Genomic DNA, 15,181 nt, shown 5'->3' with positions numbered 1-15,181 from the left:
ATAATTAAAATTGAACTGCACCTGTTAAAAATCAAGCAGCATTTCCTCATCAGGCACCCTTAGTCTTCTAGCGCATTTATAATCACTAATTCAGATTTGCAAAAAGCTCCTTACCCATAATAATGATGTTGGTCCTATTTATTTTGAGACCAGGAGTTTCTTTCTGGGAGCTCATCAATTCTTATTCCTTATTTCCAAGGCTGTCTTAAGTGAGGAAACTCATCAACCACCAGGATCTTATACTTCAGTTGTATTGAAATGAACCATTGGAACTGCATCAAGTATGTTCTCGGAGAGCATGTGCCTCTTAGAACAGTCCTGAGGCCACAACTGTAGTGGTTTTAACTCCTCCTTTCCAACCAGCACCCACCTAAGGAAATCGCTGTCTAATCATCCTTTATGAAAAAGAAAAAAAAAAAAAAAAAAAAGAAAGAAAAGAGCAAGCTAACCCTCCGATCTCACCGTGCCTGGTGTAAGCGTTGATCTAAGAGCAAAGAGACAAAGCACCCTCCTGCCTACTGCTCCCGCCAACAAGCAGGAGTCATGCAAGACAGGCACGACTGTGTCTCCTTCCACAGCTTCCAAGGCACGAACCTAGCAGCAGATGTGCCTCACATCTGTTTGCACGCACAAACTGCCCCATGCACGCACTTAGAAATTTACTCATAGGCTTTCCTCCCGTGGTCCACTAGGCTTCAGCTTCTGGTATTTTCAAATGTTAAAACAAAAGTCAAACATTTTTGAAGCAAACAACACTTTCAAGATGAGAATTGGGGATGGTGTGTTAGGAAAGGGCTCCAGGGCATGCTTTTGTGGAGAGGAGGCCCATTTAATCACACGAGTTATGGGGTCAGGGCTCACGTGCCCTCCCAAGTGACAACAGTGTGGTGGACACAGCTGTAGCAGAGAAGTTCATCCACCAAGAAATCCTCTTCTACCTGGTTCTTAAGGACCTGGAGTCTGGGCTAGAGCATCCTCTATCTATTTTAGCCCCACTGCAGATTGCCCAAATGGCTCCCTGACCCCCGGTCTTCTGATGTTCATGCCCTTGGGGAATTTGTCTCCTCCCCTAATGATCTGCTTAATAAGAGAAAACAGCCAAAGTGGTAGGAGGTCACTTCCACGATTAGGTTACCAAAGGCTGTGACTTGTCTTGTTCACACACTACCTCTTCGTGTCTGCTCTCCCTGAGGGAGCCAGCTACCAGACCAAGAGGCCTGCAGGGCAAGGAGCTGAGGGCAGCCTCCAGCCCACAGTCAGGGAGGAACTAAAGCCCTCGGCCCAACAACCTGCAAATTAGTGAATCCAACAACCACAGGAACGAGTCTGGGAGCAGGTCCTTCCCCGAGGCTGATCCTACAAATCAGACTCCAGACTTAGCTGAAATCTTAGTCCCAGGACAGACCTGGCCATGGAAGGCACAACTAAGCCACTCTTGGATTCCTGCCCCACAGAAACTGTGAGATAATAAATGTTGTTTAAAACCACTGCGCCGTGGGGGTAGTTTGTTACACAGTAATAGGTAACTAATGCACCTACGCTTGCTTTCCAAACACACCAAAGAATGTCATAGTGAAGTTCCATAAGCCTTCCTCATAGACTAAATTCCTCAAGGCCTCCCCTTCCACGCTAAGTAATGTAGAGAATCCAGGTCTCTCTTCCCCTTCCTTCAAACTCAGCCCAGGAACCCTTCCTGACCTCTATCATCCTTGGCATCCCAGATAGCCAACATATTCCCTCCCTGCACATCCACAGGACAACATGCTCTTCTGGCCTCGGCGCATTCAGATCACAGCTGTCTGGTCGGCCTTCCCAAGGGCGAGGAACCCCTGTGAGATAGGGCTGTGCCTCGTCCAGCGCCTTGGACCGTGCCAGCCACAGAGGATGCTCAGCAATGTCCAAATGCATAAACAAGACCCTGAATGGAGCATTTACAGGCCTCTTTAGGGAGATGGTTGTCCGTTTCCACCTCCCGCTCGAGTGATGAGACTAAACTTCACCACATTCTGTGATGGGCCCTCCAGACCCTTGCAGATGGGGACAGAGAGATCGCCTCTGTCACCACAGAAGCACTCTCTCTTAAGAAGTAACATTTCATACCCAGCGTCCACACCAAGTCCATCCACACTCATACAATCCTGCTCAATCAGGGCAAGTACCCTTACTCTTCTCCGATTCTGCTCCAGTTTCAGTTTTACAGACTATAAAGCATATAGAAAACAGACTCTCAACTTTCTACCCTTCTGTTATTAAACGCTTCTCACATAAAGAACAATGCAAATGGAGATTATGCTTTTCAAGAACGTGCGAGTCCAGGAAAACTTTTTAAAAATATCAACCATGGAAATGACCAATTAGGATAATCACTGTTTTTTTTGGGTTTTTTTTTTAAATACTCCTTCTGGTTCCTGTTACCTTGCAACTCCTTAAAAAATGGATTAATAAAAATGGGAGACACAGAACATTGTGAAAACTTCATTCTACCTTATAGCCTCCAATGCGATGTTCCTGCTTAAACTCCTTTCCGTTCTTCAGCCACCTCATAGTTGGTGTTGGATTCCCCCCAGCTGGACAGCGAAACTTGACAGTATTGGCCGCAGGGACAGCGTGCAGACGCTTTTCCATCTTTTCTGTGTTGGTCCAGTAAGGCGCCCCTGGGGTGGAAAACAACGTTACAATGTACAGAGAAGGAGAGCTTCATTTCCATAACAGGGAAGATAATGTTATTTTGTATGTGAGCGAGCTGACAGCCTCAAAAATCCTTGGGTAATATTTACATTAGGAAAAAAATTTTCTGAAGTCTAGCAGATGGCCCAGCAGAAGGTCCCTGGAGATGCACTGCTCGTTAGTCTGTGTCTCTTAACGGGGAAAAAAGTGTTTGAGGTACCTTCTCTCCCTCCTTCCTGGTGCCAGAATATAAATTCGTGGGGAAATCATGTTTTCAAATGCTACTTTCTATAAACAGTGACAACACATACAGTAACTAACAACAGCAGAGTCCTCCAAAATGTATCATTTTAGATCAGCACACCTAGCAAGTGGTCACAAACACACAGTGACCACATACACACACCAAGTGCGCTCTTGAGGCCAAGTCAACTTACCCACTGAAGCTGTAAAGGATAATCAATAATATTACTTCCCATACTGATATGATCAATGATTCAAGGAGGCATCATTAATTTCCCAGCACCCTATCACTAAGTAGGTATTAATTTTTTAAATGGAGAAAAGATTTTTCGGTGGTTGTGGATGCCCTAATTCTATCATCGTGTATCTAAACAGATCAAATTTAACAGATTCCTGCTGATTACATGTTAGGTCAGGTTGAGCCCTCTAAATGGCCTGCAAAGTCCTGGATACAAGTGATTCTTTAAACTCAAGAGAAGGGATCCCTGGGTGGCGCAGCGGTTTAGCCCCTGCCTTTGGCCCAGGGCGCGATCCTGGAGACCAGGGATCGAATCCCACGTTGGGCTCCCGGTGCATGGAGCCTGCTTCTCCCTCTGCCTGTGTCTCTGCCTCTCTCTCTCTCTCTCTGTGTGTGACTATCATAAATAAATAAAAATTTAAAAAAATAAAATCTTTAAACTCAAGAGAAGAGAGAACTTTTTAAATTGCCAAATGAAGGACATTTTATCTAAGTAAGAACCACAGCATGGATCCAGAATACCACCATAAATTCTTTATGCCCGCCAACAATGGCTAACGAGCACTATTGACCGAGGGCTTATTTGCAAACAGAGCTCTAAAAACTCTCCCGTGTTTAACATATTATCCCTGACACCAATCTGATGAGAAAGGCATTATTATAATCCTTGTTTACAGACAAGGAAACTGACGCACAGAGAAGCTACAAAGCTGGGAAGAGGTGTGGGCAGATTTGAGCCAAAGCAGTCCGATTCCAGAGCCCACAGTCTTTGCCCCTACTCTCCATGGCTGGTAAGAACCAGCTGCTCCAAGGGGTCGGAATCCATACCTTCGGCCACTCTGATGTTAAAGACCAGAGTTCAGAACAGCCAGCCCGGGCCAAAGGCACACCACCTTCTTTATTACCTGCCCAAAAGTTCCAGAGAAATCTTGTATACCTATTTAACTTTTCACATGTATGTTTCTGTCTCAGCAAACTAGTAGCCAAAATTTCCCTAAAACAAACTTCAACAGGGCCTTGGACGTTCTAGAACATTCTAGAACACTGGAACTCTAGAAGCAGATTCATAACTGTGTTTACTGCTGATGAGGCTTAGACTGAGCAGCAGCACGCACACTTCACAAGCCAGAGGCAAACAGGTCCAGACAGGGGTTGTGCCTGTGATGTGGATTTACAAGTCTCCTCTATTCTGTGGATGACACAGCCTGCTCCCGGGGGCGGGGTAACAATCCCCTTCTTAATAGCCAGACTTCCACGGCAGAATTAGAAATTGGAAAAACGCATTCAAAACACCCAACCCGGGACGCCTGGGTGGCTCGGCGGCTGAGCGTCTGCCTTCGGCTCAGGATGTGATTCTGGAGTTCTGGGATCGAGTCCCACATTGGGCTCCTGCATGGGGCCTGCTTCTCCTCCCTCTGCCTGTGTCTCTGCCTCTCTCTATGTCTCTCATGAATAAATAAATAAAATTTTTTTAAAAATCCAATCCTGAAAAAAAATTAAAAAAATAAAAAAAATAAAATAAAAATCCAATCCTGTTTGCCTCACCCTTGCTCTTGAAACCTGGCTATAAAAGGTGGGGCCGAGATTTCTTAACAAGAGCATGTTGTATCTTCTTTATCCTTGTTTATCTAAGTATCAAGGTAGGATATAGATGGTGTCTACTCAATGCCAAGACAGTGCAAGCAAGACAAAACTGAGGTGGTCGGTCATGTGTAGGAGAGAAAGCCAGAGTGGAGCCAGGAGGAGAGCCAAGGGAATAAGAACGGAGCTGCACACTTTCCTCTGAATCCAGTTGTATCTGCAATGAGGTAGGCAACTTGGTAGCCATTGGCTTTGGCTGTCAAATGCCCATGAACACACTCATTCTTCTGAGGGTTTACCAGGGAGTACTTGATTGCTATTCATCACAAGACTCCCAGAGCCTGGCATATACTGGAACAATTTCAATAATCTTTCATTTTAAAAGCTTCTACTTAGAAAAATCCATCCACAGCCACAGCCACTAAAAAGAAACCATTAAGAGCACAAAATAAATAATGAGCTTTGTCGCTACACAAAGACTTTTATAAATCTGACCTAAATGAAAAGCATACCTCATGCTGTCAGGTGTCTGTACTCATGTCATTTGTTTAAGTAAACACAATAGCCTATTCATATGAATTAGCTAAATATTAATGTAATAACTCTTTGAGATAACATCAATTATGGCTGAGTTGATCCTTTGGAATGTCTTTTCTTTTTTATATAAAAGAAATCAACAGATATGTGCTTACATTCCACGGGGCAGGATTTTTACATTCCCTAAAATGTTAAAAAGTAGGATTTAGTTAAAGGAACTAGGAATGTTGCTGTGTTCCTCCCTCACTGGGCTAAGCTGTCAGGGAGGCTGTAACCCACATGGGGATCAGCCCAGACCACATGAGCCCGTATGGTCATGGCCTGTGGCAACAGCACACTGGCAACCAACACCTTTGTCTTGGCACCTAAGAAATGATTTAAGGACAAGGGTGAAAGAATTTTGCTGGAATTTCTGGCAGGAAGCCACTTCCCTGCGGTAAAATTTCAATCGTCAAAACTGCACCTATAAAATCTGCTCGTGCAAAATAGACACATGGCCATGAAGCAGAGTATGGGCACCAAGCTTGTCATCTAAAGCCACAGAGGGGAGAGAGAGAGAGAGAGAGAGAGAGAGAGAGAGAGAGAGAGAGAGAGAGAGAGAAAAGAAGAAAAAAGCCACAGAGATGCAAGGTGGGCAGGCAGGGCAGTGTACGAGCCAATCAACAGAGTAGAAGCAGACCGCCTACAGGGTTACCTATTTAAACCTACATCTGCAACACTCTCTTTCCCTGAATACCTGTAAATAGTGACTCAACAGATAAGCTGTCAAGTTTTCGAAGTTCTGAGAGGCAGTGATGGGCCACCCCAACGCTCTGCTCCGTCCCACTCTGGCTGAGTGCTAACATCACACGGGACAACACACTTCTGTGACTAGGCTTTCCTAGAAGGTGTTGAGCTCACGAATTGTTTTTAATGAGCATGATGCTGGAAGGGAGGAATTATTTTATACTGGCTCCTCCTGAAATAAACTAGTTTTATGTGAAGTCTGAACAATCGAGAAGGTCTAGAAAAATAATGAGACTGTGACTAGCCCTAGGTGCGCTTCCTTCATCAGTGGCCTCATGTCCTCTGCGAACTTTGTATTCGATATTTCCTGCCATTTTTGCAGTCTGGATACACGGAAACGCCGGACACCACTGCTCTCCGCCCCCCCCAACACACACACACACATACACACACACACACATATACACCAAGCACAATAAAGCAGTTGGTAAGAGGCCAGGACCAGGCTCTTCTACCTGAGGCAGCCTCTTTTCATACAGTGGCTGGTGAACAGTGTTAACTTTCATTTGGAGAAGGAACTCACTTCACAAATCAATGATTTACAAAAGCAAGATGACCCTTGCACATAGTAGGTGTTCAGTACAAACATTTCCTCAACAACTTCATAAAAGATGGAACTGCAAGCAAAGGCTACAACATGTTTCAAAGAAGTGTCTTCTTTGATCCCACTTAATGGGTCTTCTTCCCTGGCATCATCTTAGGGATGATAAGAGGAATGAATTTAAACTCTAACAAAAAAATAAATAAATAAAAATAAAAATAAACTCTCTCAACAGAAAAGGAATGGTGATATAAATCTCAGATGGCATAAAAAAATGAATTCTGCTAAATCAGAGGTAAACAAATTGAACTATAGTATATGTGGGTCCTTTCTGCTCTGACCTTCTCAGATCTTCCAATGTAACATGTAACAGAAGAATGATGCTCTCCTAGTCATTGAATACTAACAGTGAGTTTAAAGGAACAGTAAAACTCAGCCAAAAAAAAAATAATAATAATACATACATACATACATACATAAATAAATAATCCCATCAAGGAATACTATACCTACTCAATATCATTTTCCATACAGTTATTGTCTATTAGTGAAAATGCTAATAAAACTTTACTTTTAATATAGCAGTAGTCTCTCAAGATGTGCTGGTTAAACAGAGATGTATAACTCCACAAAACTTCCCTCGAAGTCTCTTTGACACATCACCTCCACCTCACAGTGAAGATACATCATATTCCTTCGCTGGGCCACTTCTTTGTCATTTATGTGTGTTTCCATCACCAGGCTGTCTCCATACTGAAATGTATCCGTTTCAAGGTCTGCTGACCAACAAGAGTAGAGCACCTGGAGGGTACAGCTCAAGTTGTGTTTGGCCCATGGAGAAGACGCTCAAGTGTTTATTGGAAGGATGGATGCATGGATGGATGGATGGACAGACCGACATATGTACCAGCCAGATAACTGTTAAAAGCTTGAGCTATATAATGAGGGAGTTGAACTGAATGTTCTAGTAAGGTCCCTCACCCTCCTAACATTATGTCTAGGTATTCTCTAGGCAGATATTGATTGTGTCAACAAATGGTAGGATTAGAGGGTTTCTTTTGACCATGCAAATGAAAACATGGGCTACCCCCACAGTAGCCCTTACATGCCCCACTACGTATCCCAATATTGACATCTAAGATCTATGGTCTCCTCTCTTTCTGGAATCAAAAAGAGAACACAGCCCAGCGGTTTAAAGGAAAAACAAAGAGTCACATTACCACTGTACCAACAGGCCTCAGTGACCATCTGGTCTAATGGCTGATGTGATCAATGTCACCCAGAAAGGTCAAGCGATCTGATCAAGGTTGCATGGCCAAGGCCAGGCTGAGGCTAGAACCAGGCCTCCAGCTCCCTGGGCAATGCTCTTTCAACCATTCCAGCCTGCCCTTTGAACTCTCCCATGGTAATTAAGTCAAAAGTTCAAGATTTATGTGAGCTGTGGACACTGATGACTGCCAACTGTATTTTTATTGATGCAAAAATAAAAAAACATAGCCTGTTTCAGCTCCTAGATTAAGTCTCACAAACTCCCTAAAGCCCTACTAAGGCCTCTGTCTTAAGTCTATAATTAGGGCCTTTAAAAATATCACTAATCAGGACATTTGAATGCTTTGACCCTGACTGGGGTAGGGGTGGGAGGATGTCTCTGAGCTCTACCCCCATCCTTCCAGTAGACTGAGGTTCATCTGTTTTCAGTTTTGCATACACTAAGAGAAAACAACTCTAACAAAATACAGAGATGTGAGTGAGTGCGTGATTATGGGGGCAGCGGGCTTTATTTGAGAATCTCATTAAAAACAACAACTTGCTGACCAGTGAGACACTTGATAAGAAACACATTACAACAAACCAGGCAAGTGACCCTCATTAGAAATGCCTGAGCCCACTGGGAGACCAGCTGCCTGTGGGAGCTCCTAGGATCTGCCTTCAAAAGAAACCCCCCACCCCCATCCCTCCACTTGTTGGTTATGCTGGTTGACCACAGGGGAGGCCAAAAGAGATAATTCAATCCAACCTTCCAGACTGAACACCATCCCTGGCTTGTGTGATAAAACACTCCAACCAATTCAGGATGAAATTTTCATTACAAAGGAACATCAAAAAATTGAGGAATCCTGTGTGCTTTGGGTTAAGTTTAAAATTATCATTATTATTATTACTGCTACTACTACTATTATTTTCAATTCCTGGAAACTGCAACACAACATTCACCAACTTAGATATAATCTCTACCAAGTAAAAATCCCAATTAGACCAAAGGTAACTGTAACATGTTATTATCAGCAAGTTTATCAATGAAAGGAGTATGGAATCTCAAGCCAAGTCCCTTCATTTTCCCTAGCAAGTTCCAAAAAAAAAAAAAAAAATGCCTTTCTCCCTGACACGGAGGATGGGCATCTATCTGCAGGTCTCAACAGGAGTGAAACCAAAATAGAAAATTGCGCTTGTCTATGTCTTCACTCAAAGAACAACTCCAGGAGCAAAAAATCTTGATAAAGCTGCCTCACCATCAATTCCCTCTAGTTCAGCAGTTAACCTGAACTGTGTCAATCATGGCCTTCCCAAGAACGAAGTCTCAAGCTCTTCAGAAACATTAATCACTTCAACACAAGGTTGGGGTAATAAAAAATCACTCGGAGGAAAAAAAAAAAAATGGACATGAGTGTCTACTCATTGGCTGCCAGATAACCCATTAAGCTACCTGTACCTAGGGGAGGCAAGGACTGATTAAGTTATGCTTTTCCTGCTGACATATAAACTCTGAACTTTTCAAAACCCTCAACCTGGATGCATTTCAAAAATTAGCATTTGAAATTGTTAACTTTCTGTCCGAGAAAGTCTGTTTCACTAAAGGGCATATGTAAGCAGCATTATTTCCTGGCAGCCAGGCTTGTAATGACATCACGGGATTGTTCCGCTCAGGGAAACGTCTAGCGCTGGTAAGGTGTGAGGTCATCAGCTAGTCAGCTGCTAAAATATGACCTGAGAATGCCCTTCACATCTGTGATGGAAGAACTTGACTTAAAAGGCAAGAGAAAAGTCAGGTCAATCAAATCTGCCCATTGCAGGGATTTTCAAAGCATGTACAACAGGATGTTAATAAATGCTGTATTTTAAAAAGGATCTTATGGTCAATGAGTTTGGAAAACCCTGGGTAAGGCCAAAGTTAAACAGATGTTTTACCATTGAACACTGCAGAGTTTGTATTAGCTGATGGACACTGTAAGTCCCTGAGAAAGGGTCAGAGTAGGAGGCATTTTTCAAATTCACTTCAAAATACAACTCCTTTTTGGCACGGAATTATTCTGCACTAGAGCTCCATGGGACAGACTTTGGGGAACACCAGCTGATTCTCTTAATGTGCAGATCAGACCGGAGCATTACTGTTTGTAATGAGACCTGTAAAAGATGTATGTGAGGACTGTAATTTCATAAAATATTCCCTCAACATCCAAGCTAATCCCTGCCTCCCAAAGTGGTCTACCAGGAAAGGCGGGTCTGAGATACAACGTGATACCAGCCCGTGACGCTAGAGACACTAGGGAACAGGACAGGTGGATTTTCAAAATCAAGCCACTCAATCAGCTTGTGTAAGCGGGGAAATCTCTACAGGGGAGCCCACTTTTGAGCTGAGCTGTGTTTTGTACAATGGTGTGAGAGTCTGTAAGGTCAACCTGAGTATTGCAAAACATTCCTATGAAAATCAGATCAGACCTACTTTCATGGCCAACATTCAACAATCTTGCCGTCATTTGGGGCTTAATTTTGCCATTGTATTTGGCCACGGTGCTTTTTGTACTCTGTACAAAATTTAAGAACCCCACCAGGCAGATAAGCTTACCTTCTTACAGCTAACCACCCAAATTAGATAAACAAAAATCTAGCACACCAGCAGAGGGAATGACCCACGCAATGTAGTTTTCAAACCATCGGCTGCAGAACTAACGTCTAGCAACCCAAAAAGAGAAAAAAAACTTCAGACAAGCCCAGAAATGTCCCTGTCAGCACAGGGTCACTGGAGCATCATTTGTTAACTTCAATGAAGAGGAACTTTCAAACACACCCCAGTGGCATTTCCAGACAATCAGAAGGCACCAAAGGAATCGATCTGGACACATGGGTGTTTTCCAGGTGGCTGAAAATGCATGGAATTCGGTGCTTCTACAATTTTCCCTATTAATCAGGTCAGGCATTTGACACTGGAGGTGGCAAAAAATTGTTTTAATGGCAACATCCCCTTCCCCGCCTTGCCAATTACCCTGGCCATGGCATTCCTCTGTCCACACAGGCCACAGCTGCTTAATCTCTGCTGCCCCAGGCTGCACCTGTGAATCAGACCAGCCTAATCACACTAACAGATGGCAGAGGCCAAGTAGCCAGCTAAGAACTGCTATCACTTTAAATCGCATCTAATGTTTCACAGGCACCAAACAGAGGCAGTTCCCGACAGCAGTATCTCCCTGGTACAGCTAACACCAGCCCTTAATCACTGCAGAGCACCCAACTCGGGGCGGACTTGGTGTCATTCGAGAGCTAATTACATAGAACCCTGGTCGCAGGGTGAAGGCATGGCATTCGTTAAGCGCGCTCCACTCCCTGGACGGTCTGCACAGGCACTGGGGGCAGTTAGGAGCAGTGTTCAGGATATAAACCTGGAGGTTCATGGCAAGTAATCCTTCCCAATCACCAGAAAGAGCTTCAGGTCACTCAGCCTACTTGTTACGTAACCTATACCTTGCTGTTACATGTTACTCCTTCCCAAGTATTCCTGGTAACATGCTATCCGACACGGTACTGATGACCAGGACAATGCAATTCGCAGGCATGCCAACACAACCCAGCTGCCTCCAGATTCTGACATGGGGGCACCACTTGAGAGCTGTAAACAGCAGGCAAGCATCTCACTGCACCCCAGTCGTCACCCTGGGGACCCGAAGAGGGCTGTTGTGATTCGACATGCAACAAAGCCTACAAGCGAATGGTAGCTTTGCCTTCTGCTCACTGAATCATGGATTTCCGATCAATTAAACAGGAATAGCACCTCTCTCTACCTTATGGTGTTGGGGGTGTGGGGGGCACTGCCTGAGCCAGCAACCAGCACAGAGCCTGCCCAAAGCAGGACCTCCAAAGCCGGGTCATTCACTGCCTCCCCTGCTATAGCCTAAGAACTAATAGGGAGTGAGGACGTACCAGGATTTAATTATTAAGTACTAACCATAATAACTTTGTTAGAGGGTTGGTACAAATCACAGCAGAAGACCATTTCACTCACCCACTGCTTTATAAAGAAGAGCTCTAACAGTAAACTCCTGCTCAAGGCACATCAACATGTGAATCCCTAAGTCAGAGCTTCTCATTCTTCACTGTATAAGAGAACCACCCCCAGAGTTTCTAATTTAGTGCATCTGGGGTGGGGCCTTGGCATATGCATTTCTAATAAGCTCTTAGAGATGATGCTAATGTTAGTGGTCCAGGTCCTAAGTTTTCTCTTGCCAAAACAATGAAAACTACAGACCAAAATATTTCCCTTTTTGCCTAAGGTACTAGGAGACTCGGGGACAAATGCAATTCCCCACTTACCACATTAACCAGGTCCCTAACAGCATCAGTTTCGTTGTCTTCCCTCAAACAGTTCTGCGCCTATTTTAGCAACTAATTGTCTTATTGTTTAGGCCTTGTTTAAATGTATTGAACTGACTAAAATCCTTTTGAAAAAATGTAGACTCTAACACCTGAGCCAAGAATGCTGGTGACCGGTGTTAAGATCACTTTGGGAGCACGCAAGCCATGTTATTGGAAATACATCTAAGGCTGTTTTATCTTCTTTATTGAACAAACTCACACACTCTTCTGAGTGCTGGACAAATACAAACTCATCTAATCCTTGTAGCAACCCCATCAGACACTGTTACTATTCCCATTTTACAGCTGAAGAAACTGAGGCATGAAGTTGAAGTACTTGACACCCAACTCAGAAGTGATAAAGTTAGGCCACGTGCTTCTACCCCAAGGCCGCCCTGTGTCACTGCTCGGCATTACCCGCCTTTAAAAAGCAAACAGCACTTGCAGACTCGCTTCTCTATCACTGTCTGCAAAATAAGGCACACTCCCCCATACTTCCTCTCGACACGCAGTAATGTTTAAAAAGGCCACAGTTTCCCAACCTCAGCACTACTGACATTTTGGACCAGATCCTTCTTTGTTATAGGCTGTCCTGTACATCGCAGGATGTTTATGAGCAGCACCCCCGGCTTCCACCCACTGGATGTCACTGGCATCCCTCCTCCCCCTGTTGAGATAACCAAACATTGCCCAATGTCCCCCAGGGGAGGGAGAACCACGAAGCTAAGCCGCAGACCGTCAAAGCAAACCAAGATGGCATGTGGTTCTACTCGGGTCATGTCTCCGAACCGAACCGTGAGAAACCAGAGAGAAAAAGAAAATCGAGGAAAGAGAAATCGTGACTGCTTTCCGAAGAGAGGGGCTTCCGACACAATAAGAAAGGACAAACAGTAGAAAAGGGTGTACAGTAACACTGGTTTATTCTCAGATTAGAAAGTCAGGAGAGTAGACACAGCGGAGAAAGGCGAGGGCCGCAGGACACAGCATCCCGAAGAGTGGGCAAGACGACAGGTTAGAGTCCGGACTTCCCACCAGGCTCTGCTCTCTCGGGGACCTTCCGAGACGGCCACTACTTACTCTTGTTGTTACTGTTCTCACTGACAAAATCCTCGGAGCCATCTGTGTCGTCCTCATCATCTCCGGATGAGATGGCATCTGTATTCAAAAGAATATATCCATGGTTGTGTTTTTGCAAGGCAAAAGGCTGCAATCACGTACAACTTAGTTCTTCTGGATAGGGCATTCCGCAACCCAGGAGCCCACGCAAAAAGTCTGAGACCGTGTTTAGTGAAGATGGTTTTAATGGCTTAAATTTTCTCTCCGTGGTGACAGTTGGTCTGTATTACGATTCGCCAGGCTTTCTGCTTTCACGTTCTTTAAACATACTGTCAAGTTGGATATATTGAAACTGGGTTTTCAGCTTCAAACAACATTCAAGTCCCCAGCAGACTCACTGATTGTGCTATTATCCAAAGATTCTTTCCAACACCACCCTTCAGTGCTCAGGATCCCCCTTCGAGAAGGGGATTAGTCCCTAGCCAAACTCAGCCCCTGTGTGGCCTTCCATCCGTTTACTAACTTCTGAAAGCAAACCTTGAACCCCGGCCACAAAGGGGGCCCGTGCAGTTCCCCCCAACTGCACGGCAGAAAAAAAATTAAAAATCAAGGAGAGAAACTCAAATTTTAACAAACGGAATCGGAAATCTTCCACATTGAATTTTAATCCTGTATTCTAAATGCCAAGGATGCCAGGCAGTATGGGCGGGGGGCACGGGGGCAGAAAGCTGGGTTTTTACTTCTAGAAAAGCATACTGCCTTAAACGTAGAATGTTATTTTGCACATGAGAATCGTGTCATTTTTAACGACCAGCCCCTCTGGTTGAGCTGGTCTGGGGAAAGAACTTCAACTATGAAGCTCTGTGCGTGGCATCCGATTAGCAGCTCCTGCTATGATTTTGCTTGTCCGATACAATTTGACCCAGAAAACTGGCTACAGAGGAGAGAGAGCAGAGGGCGCGCAGGCCAACTCACCTGTGACATTCACCATGAAGTAGACAGCCTCGCTGTCTACCGGCCTAGCCGCCGTGCAAGCATAGAGGCCGGAGTCTCTAGGCGTGGCACCTTTTATCTGCAAGTATTCCCCAATAAGCACTGTCCTATTGTTGGGCCCCAAGTGTACCCCATCCTTAGTCCAAATGATCGTGGCAGCATCTCTCAACAGACAGCGCAACTCTAGCGATTCCCCAGGCGCGGCCACGTAAACTTCAGGTTGGGAGATTTGGTATTTGGTTGGCGGCTCTGCAGAAAGGTAGGAGAGAGAAGATGGAGACAGATGGGAAGGAGGAAAAGGAGAGAACGTCCAACAAAGGTCAGTGGCGGCCCAGTTTATTCCTCCGAGAGGCAGTTCTTGGTTTGCAAATGGTACCCGGGAAGCCAGGAAGCAACCTCGTGCACAGAGCGGGCTGCGTCTGAGACGTGACCAGAGGAGGCCCCCAGCAGAAGCTGCCCCACCGAGTGTGCACGGGACCCGACACCCAGCATGGAATGAGAGCGTACAAGAGAACTTTGCAGTTGACTGCTCATCCAAAGCTTGCTCGCAACTGTCACACCCGGGAAGTTCTATTTGTGTGGCTTTTTTTTTTTTTTTTAATTCATAAGGACGTGTGTTTTACCATTTTTTTCACTCGATGCGATTGCATGGCTGTGTGTCTACATCTATGCACACACACGCACACACACACGTGTTTATTTTTTGCTAGACTTTGTCATCTCAAAACTGAGTTTCTTAACATGAAATGCCTCAAACTCAAGGGAAACTAATGGCTCCTTCTACAAAACTCTCAAACTCAGAGTACTTTGCTGTCTGGAGACTTAATTCTGTGCTAGGTAAGTTGGATCGCTCATGGGTTTTTTTTTTTTTTTCTTAAGACCAAAAAGAACAAAACGCCCACCAGACAGCCAAG

The 15,181-nt window shown here is 44.7% G+C and overlaps 1 protein-coding gene across 19 annotated transcripts in view; it reads right to left on the bottom strand.

Annotated features, from left to right (window-relative positions):
* Positions 1–15,181, bottom strand: part of FGFR2 (fibroblast growth factor receptor 2) — a 106,621-nt gene that overhangs the window by 64,517 nt on the left and 26,923 nt on the right. For 11 of the 19 annotated variants that reach the window (XM_072805074.1, XM_072805073.1, XM_072805065.1 and 8 more), the window contains 3 exons: positions 14,250–14,516; positions 13,296–13,373; positions 2,485–2,654 (listed from right to left, as the gene is read on the bottom strand). In XM_072805074.1, the coding sequence (XP_072661175.1) occupies positions 2,485–2,654; positions 13,296–13,373; positions 14,250–14,516 (515 nt within the window). The remainder of the gene's footprint in view (positions 1–2,484; positions 2,655–13,295; positions 13,374–14,249; positions 14,517–15,181) is intronic. The other 8 variants (XM_072805078.1, XM_072805081.1, XM_072805079.1 and 5 more) reach the window with 2 other exon arrangements.

Source organism: Canis lupus, chromosome 29, assembly GCF_048164855.1.
Source record: "Canis lupus baileyi chromosome 29, mCanLup2.hap1, whole genome shotgun sequence".
In the NCBI taxonomy this organism is placed as follows: Eukaryota; Metazoa; Chordata; class Mammalia; order Carnivora; family Canidae; genus Canis; species Canis lupus.
This window is presented reverse-complemented; position numbering and strand designations above follow the sequence as displayed.